General features: G+C 36.1%; 1 protein-coding gene across 1 annotated transcript in view; it reads left to right on the forward strand.

Annotated features, from left to right (window-relative positions):
* Positions 1 to 22,361, forward strand: part of LOC145991772 (bile acid-sensitive ion channel-like) — a 67,098-nt gene extending 44,737 nt beyond the window's left edge. The window contains exons 2-3 of the mRNA XM_083127823.1: positions 20,524 to 20,577; positions 22,249 to 22,361. Of these exons, the coding sequence (XP_082983949.1) occupies positions 20,524 to 20,577; positions 22,249 to 22,361 (167 nt within the window). The remainder of the gene's footprint in view (positions 1 to 20,523; positions 20,578 to 22,248) is intronic.
* Positions 22,362 to 23,509: the final 1,148 nt, after the last annotated feature.

Below are 23,509 nucleotides of genomic sequence, written 5' to 3' on the forward strand. Positions count from 1 at the left end.
CTGACAGTCGCTGAAAGTGCGGAATTCTGTCGTCTGCTCACGGCACAAAAAGGTCAGACTGACCCGAAAATTATGGGGTTCTTCTAGCCCTTTTCACCTCAATTGCAAAATAAATAAATAAATTTAGAAAAAAGTGATGAAGAATTGACAACAGGGCTCGAGCACTATTCGTTGGATTTTCGCGATGTCTCATGATTGGTAGTTCTTTCTAGAGGTGCATGCATAAATCAGGGGTTGAAAAAATACAAACAAATAAAAAAACAGAAATGAACAAAAATCTAGATCGATGACATCTGGTGGGTGGGGGAGAACGTCTAAGACATAATTATCGTGCTGATGGCCGGTAACAACACTTTTGAAAACGTCACGCCACTGGCAAGTAAAGAAGCGGTCTGGAGAGACATTGAACCACTCTCCATGACATAGCCCCTTTTTCTTTTTATAGATTTAAGCAACTAATGGAAATTATCGCACTTCCGTGCCTACCCTGCTAGGAACTCTACGCTTCGCCACTGGTCAAAAGTGTTGACCGCACCAGTGTTTGCAACTGCCAAATTATTTACACAGTAATTCAAGTGAGCTGTTTCACAAATTTTACCACCACATTCAATAAATTGACTGCTTTTGAATAAAACTTGGGGTGAAAATAAAGCTATCTAAAAAGAACTCTCTACTGATATTTACACAGCACAATTAAATCGTATACATTGTACATATTATGAACACAAGAACATGTTTTAAGTTTTATTATTATGACACAAGTGGTGCTCCCAGGATTTTTTGTAGTAGTCTCCTCATTTTGTCATCTTTTCCTGCCTTTGACTTTCCTTTCCATAGGAATACTGGGCCAAAGGGGGGGCCAACCCTCCCCCGGCCCCGGACACGCCTCTGTATTTCACTTTATTACTTAAATATTATGTATATACTCTTTCTGCTGTAATGATTCTGATTCCATCGCTTAATTTCTATCTCCAAACTGATATATCTTTCCTTCCCATGATGAATAAAATTAAGGAAATAGGTTGGTATCACTTTCGGTCGTTTCAGAGATTTCCAAAGTGATCTTGCGTGGATGCTTTCCAGTTGTGGAAAGAGCATGGGAGTGTCTTCACGTTTTGAGAACCTTGAGGACCTAAGATTTGTTGAATTGTTCGATAGCGGGAAATTTCCTATATATGTAAAGGAGTTTGGAATTTATTGTGGTGAGTACATCGTCTATGCATGTGTTTCTTTGGTTTGAAATGAAATTTCTTTAAACTTTTTATTTTAATGTTTGACTCCGAATGCGATTTTTAGGGTGCCCACAAATCCTAAATTACAATCACGCAGTGTAAATTAAATAAATGAGTTATTTTACCTAAATCCGTTTGGTCACCGTTTGCCCACATTAAAAAATAATGAACAAATAAAAGTACTAATAAATAAATAAGAAATTACGTACCCCTTTAGTCGTATGCGGAAAGTTCGCATATGTAAGACGTTTACTACCATACGAATAACGTTACCTGGAATTTCGAAAGTAAATGTGACGTTTGAGGATCATATGGTTTATTTTTAGAACCGTCATTTTATTATGATATTTTGACAAATCCCGCGACCGGGCCAGTGAGGCTATAAACCTTTAATCCCCCTCTTGGCGTGCCATTGTACTACATGTTTTGTTGTACTGAAACATTGCTTGCCTCCGTCGTAAGACTACGCTTCGCTACTGATATATATATATATATATATATATATATATATATATATATATATACTTGCGCGCGCGAACACACACATATATATATATATATATATCACGTCAATGCAAAAAACTAAAACAGTGAGATAAAATGAGGTTTTCTTTGCCGATCTCACTTAATTTTCAAGGTTTTTGCCCTTCCCTTATCAGAGGGTCTGCGCACGCCTATGATATTGGTACCTTCTTCTAATAATAAAAACAAGTTAAATTAACAGTAATATTAAATTAATAATATTAAAATATTAATTAATATTGTTATCACATGAATGGGAAAAGATGGCATAAGAATAGGAATATAACAGCACGTATTCATTATCTAGCTCATGAATAGTTAAGATCGCTTCAATTTGTATAAAAACAACTGACCTGGCAAGGTGATTGTGAAACAGACAAGGAATTGAATATTTATTGAATAACGGAAAAGAATGTTAGATCCATTTGACGAAAAGTAAAGCTCTTAATTTAATATTTAAGCATATTACTTAGGTAGTGGTGTGTATAAATCTTCTTTGATACAGTCATCCAAAGTTGTACGACCCCAATGTAATCCTTCCCTTACAATAAGTTTGACGGAAATACACCTCTCTCGATTATACGACAGATGCTAAACAAAACAAACATATTTACATAATTTAATTTTAGTACTTCGTAAGTCTTTCGTGGAAGATTCGGACTCCCTGGACACCCCGCCTCCCGTAAATAGTCCTTGGCTCTATTACATGTAAGTTGTATTGCGATGTTCGTCAATGTGTGTTTTTCTTCTTTCAGACACTCGGAAAAAGTGTTGTCCTGTCACAGTAACCCTCTCGGCTCGGAGTTATAAACGTGCGGGCTCAAAAGAAAGGTCTGTTATGGTCAGAGCCTGACCTTCCAGGCGGGGTGGGGGGTGAGTAGCGGACAGGGAACCTTGTCTTCTGTTCTCTTCTGTTTATTTGTCCTCTGTCTTCGACAGAGCAACCCTCCCACTAGTAAAGTCTCAAACGGTCTACCATGCAATGGATTTGCGTTCGAAGGGGGAAATGGAATCAATATTGGTAAGACTAGGAAGAAAATTTGACATCTGTCCGGTGCTTTTTTCGAGTGACGCTGATACGGGCTCTTAAATAATTCAAGAGAACCACTGTGACAGGACGTCTGTATTTTTTTATTGCTCTCACAGGACTGACTGCTCTACACTGTGTACTTCTGACCATGCAAAGAAATATGTTATTTTTGAATATATAGATCCGATGAATGGTATAGGAACACATAAGAGACATACAAAGAAACATTTATTTTATATATAGATGTTGCACAACGTTGTGTCAACGTAAACTGTACGTTGTAGCAACGTTAGGTATGTTAGGGGCTGACGTTACCACAACGTTTTGACAACGTTACCTTGTTGACTGGGATGGTAATATATATATATATATATATATATATATATATATATATATATATATATATATTCTCGCACTCAGGGTACAGTTCGGTCTCAGTTAACAAAAATCGCTGCGTACTTTTCAATCATTTTCTAAATATCCCAGTTTCAATTCGATCCATTTATCTGAATCGAAGAAACCGACAATTCACACAATTTGTCTAACACTTACTGCCATTCCCTATTGCTGGCAAAGAGATTTTAAAATGATGTAGTATTGAAAAAAGTTGATTTGTTCCCAAGTGTTCACCGAGTTCAGACATTTACACATAGATGACTCTGTTGTTGTCGCTTATCATATATATATATATATATATATATATTTGGAATATCTCTAAAACAGAGAGATAGGCAAATTCTGTTTGCAGATTTGTAATGTACACTCGAAGATAAGTAAAAGTATGAATACAACCTATGCTCGGAAATTCAAAATGGCGCCCGGAAGTAGGTATATCTCTTAAATGGTAGAAGTTTGCCAAAATCTGTTTACAGATTTGTAATGTACACTCGAAGATAAGTAAAAATATGAATACAAACTATGCTCGGAAATCCAAAATGGCGACCGGAAGTAGGTTTATCTCTTAAACGGTATGAGTTAGCCAAAATCTGTTTGCAGATTTGTAATGTACACTCGAAGATAAGTAAAAATATGAATACAAACAATGTTCGGAAATCCAGAATGGCGACCTGAAGTAGGTTTATCTCTTAAACGGTAGGAGTTAGCCAAAATCTGTTTGCAGGTTTGTAATGTACACTCGAACATAAGTAAAAATATGAATACAACCTACACTCGGAAATTCAAAATGGCGACTGGAAGTAGGTTTATCTCGAAAACTGTTGGACATAGCCAAATTTGTGCTCGGAAATTTACAAAGTTTATAATATATCGCGCATGATCGTATAAGTGTCGCCAACTCAATAGTTGCAGGTTAGTTTAACTAGTGAAATATTTTATGGGGGGGGGGAATTTCTTATGACGTGAGTTGCTAACACTGACTTGGTCAGTTCAAAATAGATCGCACATGATCACATAAGTATTGCCAACTCACTAGTTGTAGGTTAGTTTAACCCTCTGAAAAATTGTATGGGGGAATTTTTTCATGGGGGTGAGTTGGCAACATCGATTGAGTGAGTGAGGTTACTTCAGTTCATAACAGATTGTCCATGATGAAATCAGTGTTGCCAACTCACTAGTTGTAGGTTAGTTTAACTCGTGAGAGATCAAATGGGAATTTTTTATGGGGTGAGTTGGCAACACTAGCTCATCATTTTCTGGTTTTCGCATCATTTGCGGGCGCAGAAGCGGGCTTCTTCTACTACTAAGGAACTACCTTGGCACCAACCCAAAACTCAGGAACCATTCTCAAACAGGACCTAGCCACCTGGCTGTGATACTGTTCGGAGCATAAGCTAAGTACACTCTCAACCAATCAACAAGGGGGGTAACATGACCCTAAGAATAGAACATTCCCAAGCCAGATATTAAAAAAATTGAGCTCTTGTTAATCACCCTAGTACGAGGGTTTAGAGATCGTAGTATGGTTATGCAATTTGTTACAGTAGTGGGATTGACTATAATATAAACTCGAGAAATGATGAGGTGTTTTGACTGAATAGAAATACTTAAACCTAAGGCAAAATGTCTATAAAATTTTATTGTTACTGTGTAAAACCTACGATTTTTGTAAAAAAAGCTTTCGAGAAAAGATGACCCCCCTCAAATTGATGTGGCTAAACCTGAATTTGCTAAAATTGCTGTTTATAAATTTGTTAAAAATATGTTTTTCTCGATATTGTTTTTGCTACACTTAAAACTAAGCCAAGATGCTCTTAAGAGCTTTTTGATTACAGTGTGCTATTTTGTCTAATCCAAGACTTTTGTAAAAAGCCCTCGGGGATTTCCCGTAAAAAAGTATGATTCCTCGGGGATTTCCCGTAAAAAGTATGATTCCTCGGGAATTTCCCGTAAAAACAAAATTCTCGGGAATTTCCCGTTTTTTATTTCTTCTCAGACCAGGTTTGGATACATATATAAAAAGCTGGACCTAACTATAATAGTTAATATTGTGAGAATAGTTAAAGAGTACAGACGTGTTGTTCCAGTGCTCCTCATATTATAGCTCTGTTTGGTTTGATATACCGAATTTCTTATTATTTTTATTAAACATATTTCCAGTATATTGAACAAGAATCTTATATTTTATATAAAAGAGTCTGATATTTGTTATATCCAGTTGTAATTAGTTTATATTTAAAGTTTTGGCTTGCACCTGTTGCAATCTGTTTCCGTGTGTTATCCAAGATCAATACATAACACACGCTATTAGGTCATTGCTATTTCTATGCCTGTCTGCACATGCAATTGAGGTAGATTAGTGTTTTTTGTAGGTCAGGGCTTCTGTGGATCAATACTTATTCTACCTTCGTGCATGTAAGCTGTTGACATTATAATTTGTGATAGTTTTATTAAGTATAAAATTTTGATTTGAATCCCGAGAAATCTGATATATAAAACCAACTTCAAAAATTAAAAATATTAACATATTAAATATATATAATAAATATAAAAGCACACTGCTAAATCTAATTAATATTGTATATTAAGTATAGAGGTATAATTTAAACCCCAAGAAATCTTATAACTAATAAAAAAATGTCAAATCAAAAATATTGTAATCAATGCAATAAGAATATATCTAACCCTAATTGGGCTAGGCACCAAAAGAATTGCAATCCGGAAAAATATAGAACTCCCACAATAATATGCCCAAAATGCCATAGAAAATATAGTCTGAGGTCTGAGATATCAATGGTAAACCATTATCTATTAATGTATTTATTTGTTCCACTGGTCGTAGCAATTGCTTGATAGAACCTCTCAGAATTAGTACACTTGATGATAATTTGGCTATTCCGATTGATTTACTCTTAATTGAGGGGGATGGCACATACCATTATACTTTAATACATAATCTTGAAGCTTTAGTCAGAAAACAACTAGACAAATCTAAAGCAATATTTAAGTTGTGCCGAAGATGTTTAACTGTATTTGATGGTCAAAAAATGGTAAATGGGGTTCGTAAAAATAATGTAGAAATTGCTAAAAACAAATTAATTGAACATTTAAAATACTGTGGCAACCATAAACCTGTTCATATGGTTATGCCTAATCTAAATGAAAATGCCAAATTTAAAAAATTTGAAGCTTTGTTGGAACACCCAGCATATATAATTTGTGATTTTGAGTCAAACCTGAAACCTCTTGCATTCTGTAGCCCAGATCCTGAGGAATCTTCAATTACATCATATCAATTACATGAACCTTCTAGTTTTTGTTATATAGTTATACAAAATGGTGTTGCTAGTAAACCACACTTATACATGGGACCAAATGCCATCAAAGAATTTGCACATAGAATAGAAAATGAGTGTTATTACATATTATCTAATATCTTATTAAAATCAAAACCTATGATTACTTTAACAAAAGATCAGATTGAAGATTTTAACAATGCAGAAAAATGCCCGATATGTGATTTTAAATCTTGAAATACAAATATCAAGGTGAAACACCATTCTCATACAGATGGTAAATTTTTAATGGCTCTGTGTAATAGTTGTAATATTAAGATCCAGAGACCAAAATTTGTCCCAATATTTTGCCATGGTGCATCTAATTATGATTTTCATCATCTGATCAGGTATGAGGGGTTTGACAAGCAGAATTTAAATATTTTAGCAGAAAATGATGAGAAATATATATCTATTAGCAAAATAATTAAAGTTAATGGTGTTCTTATTCACTTAAGATTTCTTGATTCATACAGAATTTTGTCGGCTAGCTTGGCTACTCTGGCCAGTCAATTATCTGATGACCAATTTAAAATTACTTGTGATATGTTTCCAAATCAGGACTTGAAATTAATTAGGCGAAAAGGTGTATATCCATATGATTATGTTACAGATTTTTCTAAATTTGATGAGTGTGCTTTGCCACCACAAAAAGCATTTTATAGTAAACTCAGGGCCTCCGGAATCACTGATGATGATTATCACCATGCTAAGTTGATGTGGGACAACTTAAAATGCCAGACACTTGGTGATTATCATAAGGCATATTTAAAACTTGATGTGACTCTCTTAGCCGATATACTTCAGGCATTTAGAAAATCTTCCATGAAAAATTATAAACTGGATCCAATGTATTTCTACAGTGCTCCAGGCCTAGCATGGTCTGCCATGTTTTTAAATACTAAAATGCAATTGGATCTGATCCAGAATCAGGATATGTATCTATTTATGGAACAATGTATACGAGGAGGCATGGTGCAATGTTCTGAAAGATATACTAGAGCCAACAACAAATATATTCCTGATTATGATCCAGCACTGCCATCAAATTTTATACTTTATGTGGATGCCAATAGCTTGTATGGTTATGCTAAGATGTATAAATTGCCATATGCAGGGCTTGAGTGGGTTGAAGATTTTAATATTGAGGATCTTCAGGATTTTGAAGATAATGATTATGGTTTATTCTTAGAGGTTGATCTGACAATTCCTGATGATTTACACACCAAGTTTTCTGATCTGCCCCCAATTCCTGAGGTTAAGTGTTCACCGGGTTCTAAACAAAAGAAATTGATGATGACTCTAGAGCCAAAACAGGATTATGTTATATATTACAAAAACCTCCAGTTCCTAATAGATCATGGTGTTCAAGTTACCAAAGTTGGCAAAGTTTTGAGGTTCAGGCACTCGAGATGGTTAAAGTCATATATTGATACGAACACCGAGCTTCGAACACTTGCAGTGAGCCAATTTGATAAAACATTGTTTAAATTAATGGTAAATTCAGTATATGGCAAAACTATAGAAAATGTTAGAAAACATACTGATGTTAAATTAGTTACCGACCCCAGCCGGAGCAAAAAATTGGTGGCAAATTAGAATTAGCCAAATTACATATGTTAAAACTTTATTATGATGTGTTGAAACCTTTTTATGGTAATAGTATAAAATTAATGTACATGGACACAGATAGTTTTATTCTTGATATTCAAACAGAAGATGTTTATAAAGATATATCTCAACCTGAATTATTTAAATATTTTGATACTAGTGAACATACAAAAATTAAACCCCACAACAAAAAGGTGCCTGGTAAGTTAAAAGATGAGACACTTGGCGATGTTATTGTAGGATTTGCCGGGTTAAGGGCCAAGATGTATAGTTTTAAAACATGTAGTGGTGGTGTTACTAAAAAAGCCAAGGGTATTGGTAGAGTAGCTGTAGACAAAGAGCTTGAATTTAAAGATTATGAAGATTGTCTTAAATCAGATAGGTTAATCAGAACATCAGAATGTAGAATCCAGAGTATGGATCATTTGTTGACCACAAATGTTGTAAGAAAAGTGGCTCTGGACCCACATGACGATAAGAGATGTATTTTATCATGTGGATTACATACTCTACCATGGGGTCATTGTGACTTGAGAAGTGATAAACAATGCCCAATTGCAGAGCATAATTTAAAATAAATAAACATGCCGATGAACTTATTTGGATTTAAAAAACAAGATAATATGGACTTCCCGACACCAGCCCCCTCTCCTGATATAAAATCTAAATTAAGTGGTTTCTTAATTATTCATCTGAATAGCATACTTACAGATGTTGATGATAAAACAGGTAAAACATTATATATATTTAATAATAATTTAATCTACTACCAATTACCTATAGGTGGTCAATTACAATTTATTACAACTCCCGACGGTGATGTCAAGGTTTCAGTAGGGAGAAATATTTATAGAATTAAGCACTCAAACATGATTTCTGGCACTGTATATACTGTCTCTGCCGGTGACTGTTTATATATTGAGGTCCCGGGATACTATGACAAACTTATACCTTTTTTTATAGAATTAAGAATTAGATATTTTATAATAAATAACCACTAAAACAAAAAACAAAAAATGCCTAATGATATATTTGGCCATACAAGGCGCGAAGATCACAGTGATGAGATTCTGATGCTTGATGTCAGAGTTAAAAAATTAAGAAGTGATTTACAAGCTTTACAAACCACACTCAATGCCAGTCTTCAACTAGAAATTACAAATTTACAATCACAATGCATGGACCCTCTTCTTAAAATTGACTCAAAACTTAAATTATTGCTTCAAAAATATACTGACTTGGCAACATTAGATAATTTTCAAAGTTTAGAGGAGGCTGTAGCGACTCTTCAAATTAAATTAAAGACTCAGAATACCAACTCTGAGCAATTAAAACAGCAACTAGAAGAGCAAATTGGTAGTGTCCAGACACAGCTCCAAACAATTGTCAAAAGCATAAAGTCACAAGAAGATTTTGATCTAGTAACTTCCACTCTAAAAGAACAAATTCAATCACTACAAATACCTAATCTGGACCCTCTGAACAATGCCATAGCCGAGGTTAAGGAAAAAATTGAGACACTTGAAAATTTTATGAACAACTTACCATCTTCTGATGCTCTGAGTTCTATAACTCGTAGTGTTGCCAACATCAAGCTGCAACTTTAGACATATGAAGATTTTGGAAAAATTCAAAGTACCATAACCCATCTTGAGGGTACCATAGCAGCAGTACAAAGTGATCTGACAAATGTACAAGAAACTCTAGAATCTCGATTGCCTGGTATTGTAGACACCCTTGTCAGTGTCCAGCAACAGATCACCAAACTTGAAAACCTCAACACTGAATCTGAGCTATCTCATTTTCATCACTTGATCGATGATATTCAAACAAAACTTGAAATTTTACAACAATCGACACCTACTCAGGCAGACATAAACTTGCTTCAAGATGCTATGCGTAGTGTGGATGACGCTAGTGAATTAAATGATGTGAAATTAGCACTTGAATCTTTGCAGAATACTGTCGCCAATCTGCCTACATCACAGGAACTTAAAAATATTAAAAGAGCAGTGAATCGCATACTATAATCAGAAGATATCAAGAATATCCAAACTGAGATCAAACAGCTTACTCAGACAGTGGCTACTCTACCAACCAATCAACATATTAATGCACTCCAGGCTTTGTTTGAGGATATTAGAAGACAAGTTCATGATCTTACAACTCAAAATTCAAAATTGGCTGTTGTTGAAAATTTACAGCAAATTGTAGTCAACATCAAGCAACAACTAGGGACCATGGAATCCAACCAAGCAAATGCTCTGTCTGTTTTTACCACCCAGCTTCAAGAAATTGTGCAACAATACAAAAAACTTGCTGTAGACCAGGATTAAAGAATTAAATCAGGTCACGATGAGATTGTTAGGACTATCAATGAGCACCTTGAATCTGTAACGAGTAGATTGCTTACAGCAGAAAAATAAATAACTGGTCTAATCGAAAATCCTAAGCATACAGTAATTCTTGAAATGTACAGTATCCCCAACAAAGAATATGATTCACCATTTACACCAGGTGGCAAAATATATATGCTCTCCCCTGCACAATTTTATTACCAGTTTTTTGTTAGAGGCACACTCAGACCAATCAAGATCAAATACTGGCTACAACCACAGGCACACCACTATCCTACTTTGTCAATAACAAATGCTGACGACAAACCAAAAGTCACCAGTGTAGAGTTAGAGGATTTTACAGACCCCAATACTTTAGAGACAGCTTATGTTGAAGATGATGGTTCTCTTGAATTTCATATACAAATAGGAGACAAATTATATTTAGAAAATCCTGTGGTATCTGCTGCTGAACACCCTATAGTTGCAATATTCTTATTTACATACTATGTCTAGACAAATTATTGTTGATGAATTACACAGACCAGCTAGACGTAACTATAAGCGACTACCAGTAGTTACAAAAGGCATAGATGATTTATAGCAGTGTGACTTGGTTGACATGGCCCCTCATGGGGGACAGCTGAAAAACTTAGACAAAATCAACAAAGGTTACAAATATATACTTACTGTTATAGATACATTTTCAAAATTTGCCTGGGCTGTGCCACTCAAATCTAAGACTGGAAAATGTGTTACAGAAGCTTTTAGGACAATTATTAATCAGAGTGGAAGATCACCGCGCTATCTACAAACAGATAATGGCAAAGAATTCTATAATTTGGTGTTCCAACAATTTATTAAAAGCCAGTCAATAAAACATTACTCAAGTTACAGTGATCTCAAAGCCTCTATTGTGGAAAGATTTAACAGAACCCTAAAAAATCATATGTATAAACAATTTACTCTTCAAGGTAAATATAAATGGCTTACTATCCTACCAGAACATTTAGATAGATATAATAATTCAGTTCACACTACAATCAACATGAAACCCTCTGAGGTAACTTCATCTGATGAGCAACAATTGATCAGTACTGTTTACTATCCTAGATACCAACCAACAACTAGAAAATCTAAATACAAGGTTGGTGATCAAGTAAGAATTAGCAAATATAAGCACTTATTCAAAAGAGGTTTTACAAAAAACTGGAGTACCGAATTATTTACAGTGGTTCAAGTTAAACCTGGGACCCGTAACACATATACAATAAAAGATCACCGAGGTGAAATTCTCAAAGGCAGTTTTTATGAAGAAGAACTTAACAAAATTAACAGCCGGACACATATCTTATAGAAAAAGTTATTCGCAAAAAAGGCAATAAAATACTGGTCAAATGGCTAGGCCTCCCAGAACACAGTTGGATCGAGGCAGACAAAGTGATAATATAAACACCTGGGATGTTATAAAGAGATTACCAGATCCTGAACAGCAAACTAAGAAAAATTGTAATTTGCTACCTGATAATATTAGATGTCTTTTGTTGGGCCATCGGCTTGTGGTAAAACTACACTAATGATTGATAATTTTATATTGGCACCCAACTGGTTAGACTGGAAAAACAGGCACTTGTATATCTTCTCTAAAAGTTTAGAACAATTAAAATATCAGCAACTGATGAATCTATATGATGGACTGGATATAGCCACTTTTGAATCAGATGCTAAGCCACTCGATGACTGTCTCGATAACTCTGTAGTTGTATTTGATGATATTATACTGGAAAACCAAAACAAGGTTAGAAATTTTTTTACACAGGGGCGACATAAAAACATAGATTGCTTCTACCTGGCACAGACTTTTTCTAAAATAACAAAACAATTGATAAGAGACAACAGCAATTTTATATGTGTGTTTCATCAAGACCATACCAACCTCAAACACATACATGATGAATATGTAGGTGGGGACTTGAGCTACAATGATTTTTCTAAGTTTTGCAGTAGGTGCTGGAACCAGGACAGCAATGGGTTTGTCACAATTGATATGACAAGGAAACCTAATAGTGGTAAATATAGAAATAAAATTAACAATTTTCTAGATATTAAAACATATATAAATAACCATGAAAAGACCAATTATTGATGATCTTAAATTAAGAGATTATCTTGTAAAAAGATTTAAGGGATGGAAATCAGAAAACCGAGGTATTTATGAACAACACAAGCGCACAGAACAGCCGATTATTGATGCTATTAGTGAACTAGGTAAAAATATCAAAACTGTTACAGAGCAGAATCAAAATTTGATAACAGAGCTTGTGCCGGTAGCTGCTAGGAACATATTAGATTATCCAATCACCCCACTTTCTAGTATTCATACACCTAGTCCTGTTCCTCCTCGAAGAATTGAGGCTAGTCAGGATCCTATTGAATTGGGTCTTCTTGCTCAAAAATATTTAAGCACACCAAAAGACAACAAAGATGAGGTATTTGGTTTATATGCTGACACAGAGCATGATGGTAGCATCATACATAGAATTGGCAATTTTAGGGTAACATTTATGGGAGATGATCTAATAGTATATTCAGAATCTCATTTTGGAGAAAGAGGTGCTTTTGTTAAGTATCCTGGCACACCTGGATTGTGGGAACTGATGACTCGTAAAAGACCTGGCAACTATACAGAACAAGACTATGAGCACTACAAGGAAATATTAATAAAATCAGATGCTCTATACCAGAACAATGATCCCACACAAAAAAGTGTCAAGTCTAGCAGTGGAGCAAAATACAACTTAATTAAGCCCATATGGTCACAGATCAAGACAGGTAGTGGGATCAAACAGTACAACACCCTGCCTAAAGAATTGGTTTGGTTTGACGATGTCAGGAAACTCGTAGATAGGTTGCTGGTAATAGCTGGGGAAGAAAATGCTGGTAACCACATTTTTTACAATGAAAAGGTTGGAATTATGGACATGATAAGCACCAAATTGTCTAATTTTATAGTGAATGACACTAAGGGGATTGGATATCTTATAAAAATTATTAATACTCTACCCCCCAAATTTTGGAATATCTCTGAGGGTCGAGGGCTGGTTAATGACATTATAAACAAGTTGCCATTTGAGCTACACATACCAGGCTATCAGTTTTGTGGTCCCGGTACAAAATTGGGCCATAGATTAAACAGAGGTGACCCTGGTGTTAATCCCCTAGATGCTGCTTGTAGAGACCATGACATATCATACAACACACATACCGATCTTGACCAGCGACATGAGGCAGACAAAAAATTAGAAGAGGCTGCATTTGGTAGATTTATAAGCAAAGATGCTTCTTTGGGTGAGAGAATTGCAGCATTGGGGACCACCATAGCTATGAACACCAAACAAAAACTGGGGTGGGGGTTGTAAAAAATTAAATAAATTAGATACAATTTAATTGAACTAGTGAATCCCAGAATATGTATATAATAAACCAACAATGAAAGCCAAGGGTGTTATATATCAAATACCTTATGCAGGTCTTAAAAATCTTAGAACTATTGATAGTCTTCTAACCAAAAAGCAGCGCAAGAAGAAAAGTTCTTGTCTTGCCAAGGGCCATGGTATGAAATTATTACTTAGTACCCCCCAATTAAAAAAAATACACCATTCCAGAAAAAAATCACATATACTGGGTTTTATATTTAGTATCCCAGCTATTTTAGCTGCTTTGGGGGCTGTGGGAAGCTTGGCTGGGGGATCGGCTGCCATACCAAAAACAGTGATAGATGCCAAGAAGAATAAGGCAGAATTAGATGAACAAAAGCGCCATAATCTGGCCATAGAAAAACAAGGCAAAGGTCTTAAGAAAGCCATAAATAAGTTTTAAAAAACAAGAGCCGCTTACAAACCAAGACATTGAAGCTTTAATCAAACCACTGGGCATCAAAAATTTTAGAGGTGTGTACATGTCTGATTCTTTACCAGAAAAACCACTCAGAAAAGAGTGTGGCATGGTCAATTTGGATAAGTAGAAAAATCAAGGCACTCACTGGATCTGATATCTTAAATATTTAAACAATGAGGCATTTGTGTTTGATTCATTTGGAGGTGTTCCACCTAAAATTTAGTAAAATATCTAAAATCAACTAATCTTTATTACAATAATGCCCGTGTTCAAAACTTCAAAGATGTTAATTGTGGACATTTGTGTTTATCTGTTTTTAGATATCTATCTCAAATAAATAAACCATCAATTGAAAATTTTCAAAAAGCCTTGTGGTATTTAAAACATCATGGGGGGTATTCCATCTTACCAGCCAAAATTCAATATTGAAACTCAGACTACATGATGATATAGTTTATCCCAAAACAATAGCTCTCAGAGCATGCTATGGCATGTACTTGATCCCCAATATTACACACCATAACAACAAAATTGCAGTTGGTGACCAAAACATTGTCATCACTCCAGGGCAGTATAATCTGTCTACTCTAAATGCTCAGTTACCAAGAGGTATAGTATTAACTCAAAATTCTGTTACTAACAGAGTAGAAATTGTGTCTGCTACAGAGATAGTGGATCTGGGTACTATAGGAGAGCTATTAGGATTCGAGAACAACACAAAACTTGAACCAGCCATTAAACACACTGCTATTAATATACCTAAATTCTTAGCCATAGAAACTTTAAATATTCACTGTAATGTGGCCGAGGGTATGATCACCAAATCAGATGGCATAGGCACTCACAAACAAACTGGCATTATTGCAACATTTAAACCTAACTCTGAATTTATGGAACCAATCATCTACACTCCATCACCAACATTATATTTTCCTGTGTGCCATAATAAAATAGACTATATTGAGTTGATGGTCACTAATGAAAAAGAAGAATTAGTTGATTTTCCTGGAGCCACAACAACTGCTATCATAGAAATTAATATTTAAATAAAAATACATACAAAAATAAATAAATAAATAAAATAAATAAAATGGAAAATATTGAGAGTTATGAGTTACAATCATTCCCCCCAAACCGTAGGACTTTTGCAAATTTAAATCAAGCTAACACAGAGATTGAGGTTGAACTTGATGTAGGGGATGGTTTTGTACACCCTCACAGAGCAGACCTATATATCAAATTTGATGTTGCAAAACTCAATGGTACAGATTATCCGGCTAACTCAAATATAAGACTGGTAGACAATTTTGTGCCACATCTGTTCTCTGAAATCGAGATCAGAAAACATGGTGTTGTTATAAACAGAGTAGACTATCTTGGTATTACATCTACTGCTTTGGCCACACTAAAATTATCCAAGACCGAGGCCTCATACTACAAGATAGGTGGATTTGAGGCTGAGCCACACAGTATTGTTTCCTACGCGCCTGTTGCCAGGATTCTTCTCAGATTACAAAGATATTATGTGGAAGGGTGGTTTAAGAATTACATTTAGAAGAGCCGCCAATGATAATAACTTTGATGAGGTATAGTACATTAAACTCTACTGGGGCAGCTTTGCCTAATACCCTACCTGATGAAGGCAAATGCCTTATTCAAACTATGGAGCTAAGAATTCCAGTTGTTGAATATGAAGCCAGTTATGCTCTTAAATACAAAGCAAATATACTAAAAAATCCACACGTATTTTTACAATTTTACACATATCAATGTGTGCAAAAGCGTGCCACTGGTAGCTATTATGAATTTGATGCTACAAACTCATTCTCCAGTATACAATATGACATGCCAGATTTTGTGGTGGTACTGTTTCAGACTGGAAGACACAATAATCAAGAAAAAAATTCAAGTAAATTTGATAACTGCAACATTAAGAACATATATCTTAAAAATGGTAGAAATGAGGTGTTTCCTAGAGAAAATTATAATTTAAACATGTCCAAGGATAATTTCCTCAAATTATATGAAGCATTTACATCATACAAAAGAGTCACAATTGGGAATACTGACATGTATTACTCACCAGATGAATTCAAAGCACAGAGACCCATGTTTGTCATCAACACCTCAAAAAGAAAACAAGTTGTGGTTAATGACAGGACAAACATTAATATTATCTGTGAATTCCATGATACACTTCCTGATGACACCATATGTAGTGTTATTCTTATAGGTGAAAAATCATATGTTTATGATGTAAGAAATGAGAGAGTAAAAGAGCAATTCTAGAAGACTTTTGCATATTATATTGTGTTTAGTATTAGATAAACAAGTTAAGCCTGGTCCTAAATTAAAATATTTGAGTTAATATATTAATATACTAAATTTAAACCGAAAATAAAGCAGAAGTGGACCGGAAGTAAATATATATAGGTGTGAGTGAGTGCGGGTGTAAGTGTAGGTGTGGGTGTGGGTGGGTGTAGGTTAGGGGGTATCGAAAAAAGCAAATTTTTTATGATGCTTTTGCGGTAGAGCGGAAAAGTTCCCTATATACATAAGTAACTTCTGTTCAAAATTTCACCACCCTAGGATAATGTCTTCTGTTCTGGCAAGGGACGTGAAATTTCAAAAATTTAGTAAAATCGGCAATTTTTTTTTTATTTTTGAATTTTTTTTCAAATTTTACAGCACTTTGCGGTAGTGTGCAAAAGTTGCACCTATGTATGATTAATTACAGTGCAAAATTTGGCGCCCCACGGACAATATGTTCTGTTCTGGCAAGGGGCCTGAAATTACCCAAAAATCGACAAATACACTGTTTTTTTATTATTTAACTAACATTTATTAAACATAAACCAGAATTGTCATACACTCGCATACTATTAGATATAAGAATTAAGAAATAAGTATTCAAAATTAAAAGTACGAAAATGTGTGTTTTGTAGGTAATAATAATGTAAAATATGTGTCTTTAGGTTTTGTACTGTCTCTTGCACCTAAATTCAGGCATGGCCTTTCTCGATTTCAGAGTGCAGTCAATAAATCCATCCCGTTTTTTATGACCACACACTTTCTTTGAGGCCTCCGTAACCAATTTTACTGTTCTTTCCACAGCTTGTGTGTGGCATGGGAACTTTGTAAAAGTCCAGTCAATTGGTATTGGTTCTTTCAGCATACTTTTCAAATCTTCTGTAGTCACATCATCGAGTATTGGTGGTGGAGTTACTTCGCTGGACGACCAGTCAATTAGTTCGATATAGTCGTTTGCTTCGAAGTTTATTTTTGGAATATCGAACTTTCTAATCCCAACGTGTCCAACCGTCTCACGTGATTCTCGTGCTTTTATGACTCTTCGAATGCCAAGGGCTCTGATATGTGTTCTCTTATCAGTCAGCATCGCGAACAGAATGTTTTCTGGAGATGCGAAGTAAGCATTCCGAGAAATCACTGGGTCGATGACGTTGCGGTTAACTTGATCCAAGTATCTGGAAGACTGAATGAAATGGTAAAGAAGCCGAGCTCCATCCTTAATTGAATGATGGATTTTGATGCGGAACCAAGATGGCACATACACCCTGATAACGAACTTTACTATGGTACGTAAGTTGTCTGATGGTTCCGTGGTGGAAACATACAGTCTTAATATCCTGTTGGCTGTTGTCAACCACGGGACATGTTTAGGGGACCTGGATCGCGCTTAGCAAGACCTGGAGGACACATGCCTGAGCTAACGGCGAGAGCAATATCCCTCAGATACTTCTGGTCCTTACTCAAAGTGGATATATCATCTGATGGCAAGGTGCAGTTAACTGGCTCAAATGTTACCACTGGAAGCAGCTCACACGCCTTCAAACATTTTCCAATGCAACCAGTGTGGGAATTGTGTCCGGAGGTGGGACCATCGAGGGACTCGAACAAGTGGCGGAGAGGCAATTCGTTGAAATGGAGTTGACAAACAGCCCATTGCACAGCTATCCCGATCTTCAGTTCAAGACGACGCAGTACCCCATTGTGAACTCCAGTATTTACGACCGTTCCATCACACCCTAGAACAAGAATATGGTTTAAACCTCCGGGCACTTCTGCTGTGATATAGTCGTAAATACTTTCAGCAATGGCCAGACTTGATCCTGAAGCTGGTGTAACATGACCAACGTAGCTAGATCCTGGTTGTTTCACCAAGGAAAAGTGTTCCTCTACAATTGTTCTTTGGTAGTATTTATCATCCTCCTTTTCTGTCGACAATGTTTTGTCACGTCGGCCATCGAAGTAAAGACCTGTTAAATGATCATTGTCAATGTCCGAACTCTCACTCTGAAATCGAGAAAGGCCATGCCTGAATTTAGGTGCAAGAGACAGTACAAAACCTAAAGACACATATTTTACATTATTATTACCTACAAAACACACATTTTCGTACTTTTAATTTTGAATACTTATTTCTTAATTCTTATATCTAATAGTATGCGAGTGTATGACAATTCTGGTTTATGTTTAATAAATGTTAGTTAAATAATGAAAAAACAGTGTATTTGTCGATTTTTGGGTAATTTCAGGCTCCTTGCCAGAACAGAACATATTGTCCGTGGGGCGCCAAATTTTGCACTGTAATTAACCATACATAGGTGCAACTTTTGCACACTACCGCAACGTGCTGTGAAATTTGAAAAAAAAATTCAAAAATAAAAAAAAAATTGCCGATTTTACTAATTTTTTGAAATTTCACGTCCCTTGCCAGAACAGAAGACATTATCCTAGGGTGGTGAAATTTTGAACAGAAGTTACTTATGTATAGAAGCAACTTTTCCGCTCTACCCCAAAAGCATCATAAAAAATTTGCTTTTTTCGATCCCCCCTAGTGTAGGTGTGGGTAGGTGTAGATGTGGGTGTAGGTGGGTGTAGGTGTTGGTGGGTGGCTTAGGCCAAAAAACAATATCGAGAAAAGCCATAATTTTAACAAATTTATAAACAGCAATTTTAGCAAATTCAGGTTTAGCCACATCAATTTGAGGGGGGTCATCTTTTCTCGAAAGCTTTTTTTACAAAAATCGTAGGTTTTACACGGTAACAATAAAATTTTATAGACATTTTGCCTTAGGTTTAAGTATTTCTATTCAGTCAGAACACCTCATCATTTCTCGAGTTTATATTATAGTCAATCCCACTACTTGTTACACTTATAGATTAACTAAATCCACCGGAAGATATGAAAATATAGCTTAACTTTTGCCAAAATAGGCCCTAGTGTCAACTAACCTTGTACAAGGTCATCCGCAGAACTGTCCAAACTCATCTACTAAATAGCAAAGTCAACACATACTTATTCGATAGATCTTAGGATGGCAGTCTTATCTAGGTAAGGAACTTTGCTTATTCTAGACCATCTCGTAAACATCATACGTACACTAATATAGGGATAATTAGCTTCTTGCGAAGTTTCGTACACTCCTATGTAAAGTTTAGAATTTATCTTCAAACTGTTGTTGATTCAAAGCTTTACACTTATAATATTGTCATAGTATCACACGAGGTTAAGGTACATTGCCGCAAAACACATAGGGATTATATATATTTATTTAATCCAAAAGGAATATTTGTAATGCATTGTTATTGTAAATATTGTTATTATGGGAAACTTGATGGCAAGAGGTCAGTAGGAAGTCCAAGATGTGATTTGGGGTTAGGTGTAGAACACGGGGTTAGGTGGTAGAACAACCGGCGCCTGAATCTCGCCCTTTAATAGAGGAAAATTGAAATTGAAGATGGAGGAATAACGTTGACATGGAGCTTTAGGAAATCTGTAAGGAAGGAAGTGGTTGGATTGATCTTGCCCAGGATAGGGACAGATTGATGGCTTGTGTAGCGTAGCCAAAACCTTTGGGTTTAAGAAAGCTAGAGAGTTTTTTTTACTTATTATTATGACCGGATAAGTCAGTGGTATAACTAGAATTTAGTTGGTGTATGTTATAACCACCTTTTTGCTCAGGCAAGAGGACTAATAGAATATAAGAAATAACTTCCTTTGAATTATTTTCTCCCTTTCACGAAATCCTTAGTTACGTCTCTGGTAAATATATATATTTTCGAGTATGTATATTGGATGTCTCTTAACAATGAATTTTCCTATGACATAAATCAAGTTCGTGACTTTAGTTTATTTGCAGGATATCAACATCTCTGTGATCAAAAAGGAATGGATTGTATAGACAATATCGAAGGTACAGAAGAAATTATTTTATTTTATTTTTTAAAATGCTCTGTTTTGAGCAATATAAGAAAGTTGAATTCAAATTTTGTTTAAGAGTAAATACAAGGATTGTGAAAATCAGGAGTTGAGACGGAGGGAAGTTGATACAGTGGCATTTAAAAGAAAACGATCCTGCTCTGGGTGATATGTGTGGAACAGTAGACGCCCATTGATTGAGTCTATGTATTGCCAAGGAGCGTTATCCTGTTGCAAAGTGAAGACTGTAGGAGTGAAGAAATCGAAGAGAAACTTTATATGTGTTGTAAGGGAGTGAAAATACATATTTTGAGCACTGCCCGTTTTTCAAATTAGACAATAGTGGCTTTATTTCGCTCTACCCTAGTACAAATACCTCATTATTATGCGCTGCAATACTGACAATGAGTCAAGCTGCTAGAGTCTCCAAAATGCAATCTAGGGTGTACTATGTGGAAGAACGGTTGGCATTTGTCTGTCTTCACAAAGGATCGCCCCATTATGGAAATATGAAGTACACTCACCGGCAATAAAACATTGAAACCTAGATCCACTCGCTTATCTACAAGCCGTTATGTGTGTTGCCTAAATTTGCAGCGGTGATAGAAGTCGTCATTGAAAATTATGACCCAGCTATCGCCGTAGAGTTAGGCAACACACATAACGCAGAGTATTTCAGAATCTAGGAGTTCCTTTTTTATTGCTTGTGACTGTACCTACAAGCCAGAATATCTTGATAGAAATCGAACACCACTAATCAATCTAGATTCTAGGAGATTTCCTGCTTGCCAACAGCAATGCTGCGACCCCATACTGTCTATTGAGCAATTTACTTGGAGGACTGTTCGTCGCGAAAATTCTTTCATGAAATTTTCGAGTCTATTACTTCGTCCCAGTAGTTTTGTGGGCAGCGCCACGTAAATCGGTGGAGAAGGGGAGAATGCGAGTGGGCGGAACAAAATAGTGCGCACTGCTGCAAACTGCTGGTAGCCACAGCCTCGTTGTCCCCTTCATACTCCTTTTCCATCTCAGGTTCATTGGTCGAACTCTCTCCGATCACTATACTCTGTCCCAGCTAAATATGGAACAGGCAAACGAAAGCAAGAATCTGCGCAAGTTGGGACGCGAGACGGCTCCACCAATGAACACGTGAGAGGAACGGCACATCAGCGTCTACTGCTTCGCTGTGGCTAATAGATTTTCCACACTTCTCTGACGCTATGCGCGGCCTTGCTCCACAGTTAGCTCGGAGAGGGTATACTTGTTCAGGGGACTTGTTTTCGTTCTATAGCTGAAACAGATTCCTTGGACAGAGTGTAGGTTTAAGTCAGTTTTATTAAAGTGATACAAAATAACATCACTTTGTATTTAGGGGCAAGGTATTTAATTTCAATCTAAAATAATCTACTATAATGTTCTCATCACAAAAGTTATAACAGGGACAAAAGTTTAACACTATACTAATCAGAAACTCCTGCACATGCCTGTGAGTCTGTACTAGACTCCGCCAACTAATTTATATTTACAAAGCAGCAAAAGATGCGTGATATAAATGCAAATAAAGTACGCCAATTGGCCTGTTTTCGTCAATAGTAATTCGTTCCCAATAATGACGAACTAGCGTAACTGTCTTTAGGTGATATTGCAATATTTAATTTCGTTTCAGATAAGTTAGAACCAGTGAACACATTTGAAGCAAAAGACTATGGATTGAACTGCGAGTGTCCAATATCATGCCTTCAATATGATGTCACATTGTACCATGCTTACTCGTCGTAAGTATGTAATAATTACTAAATACCATTTACTCTGCAATTTTTTCAAGTTGATTTGGGTTAAAAGCGGGCCAAAGGAAACGGAAGATGTGGACAAAATGTTTGATTCTAAAGGCTTATAGGATAGAGATACTTATAGAAACACGGACTATTCTGCAGATGAAAATTAACCTAAAAAAGTTGTGCATTCTCCTCAGTATAGAGTGATGAAATCTTATCGTACCCAAGGCGTTGGGTAGAAGTGAGAAGTCTGCTATTATCATTAACATAGCAGGAGTCAGAGAAAGGAATGCTGACTAAGTAATTAGGAAAATGTTAGGTGATTGACTTGAGAGGCGGTTGTGGAATATGAGGTGAATCGAGAGAGAGCGGGAACAGTTGGCGAGTAAGTGAGATGGAGTGAGGATCGTGGATTGAGAGAGCAAGGAAGTTCAGGGGGGGCGATTATTGAAGAGTGGTGCATGAACAGAGTGAATTCTGACAGGGAGGTCAGATGTGTGAGAATTACCCTTATTGAAGAACGATCTGTGGAATTAATCATCGTCCAAACGGGAGGCAAGTAATATCCTTTTCTTAACAATGTCCATATCGGCTCAGTGGTGGAGAGTACAAAATCAATTTCTTGTACATGTAAATTAGTTTACCATTCCTTTCAACGTAACCTCTTGCATATCTCACATTTAGGCCAAGCGAGTGATAACCATCTGGGAGATAATGATGAATAGCTACTCCACCCAATAGACGATTCTGTGTCTCTGGTTCGATCCCAATGCAGTATTATAATTGCGTTGCATGGTAGAGTGCTAAGATTTTCATCTTCTCTATACGACGCACGCTTTTAGAAGCGATATCGGGCGGGGCCACGCAGAGGGTGTGTGTGGCGATCGACCAATGGCAGGAGTGCAACGTTGTACAGTTAAGAGACTGCGGCGCGGAAGTTACAAGCCGTGTTCTGTATTTTTCTTGCGCGCAAGAAAGTTTTCATAATACTCGCCACTTTCAGGTTCATAATAAGATGGGGAAATACATTTTGAACCTGACTGTCCAAATCCTATGAATTTCCGTTGCATACAGCGGGAGTCATCGTACCTTGAAGAAACAAGGGAAACAACACCTTTCATTTCCTTCCGCCTGTTTTTTTCGTTTTCACCG

Source organism: Lepisma saccharinum, chromosome 8, assembly GCF_977018435.1.
Source record: "Lepisma saccharinum chromosome 8, izLepSacc3.1, whole genome shotgun sequence".
NCBI lineage: Eukaryota > Metazoa > Arthropoda > Insecta > Zygentoma > Lepismatidae > Lepisma > Lepisma saccharinum.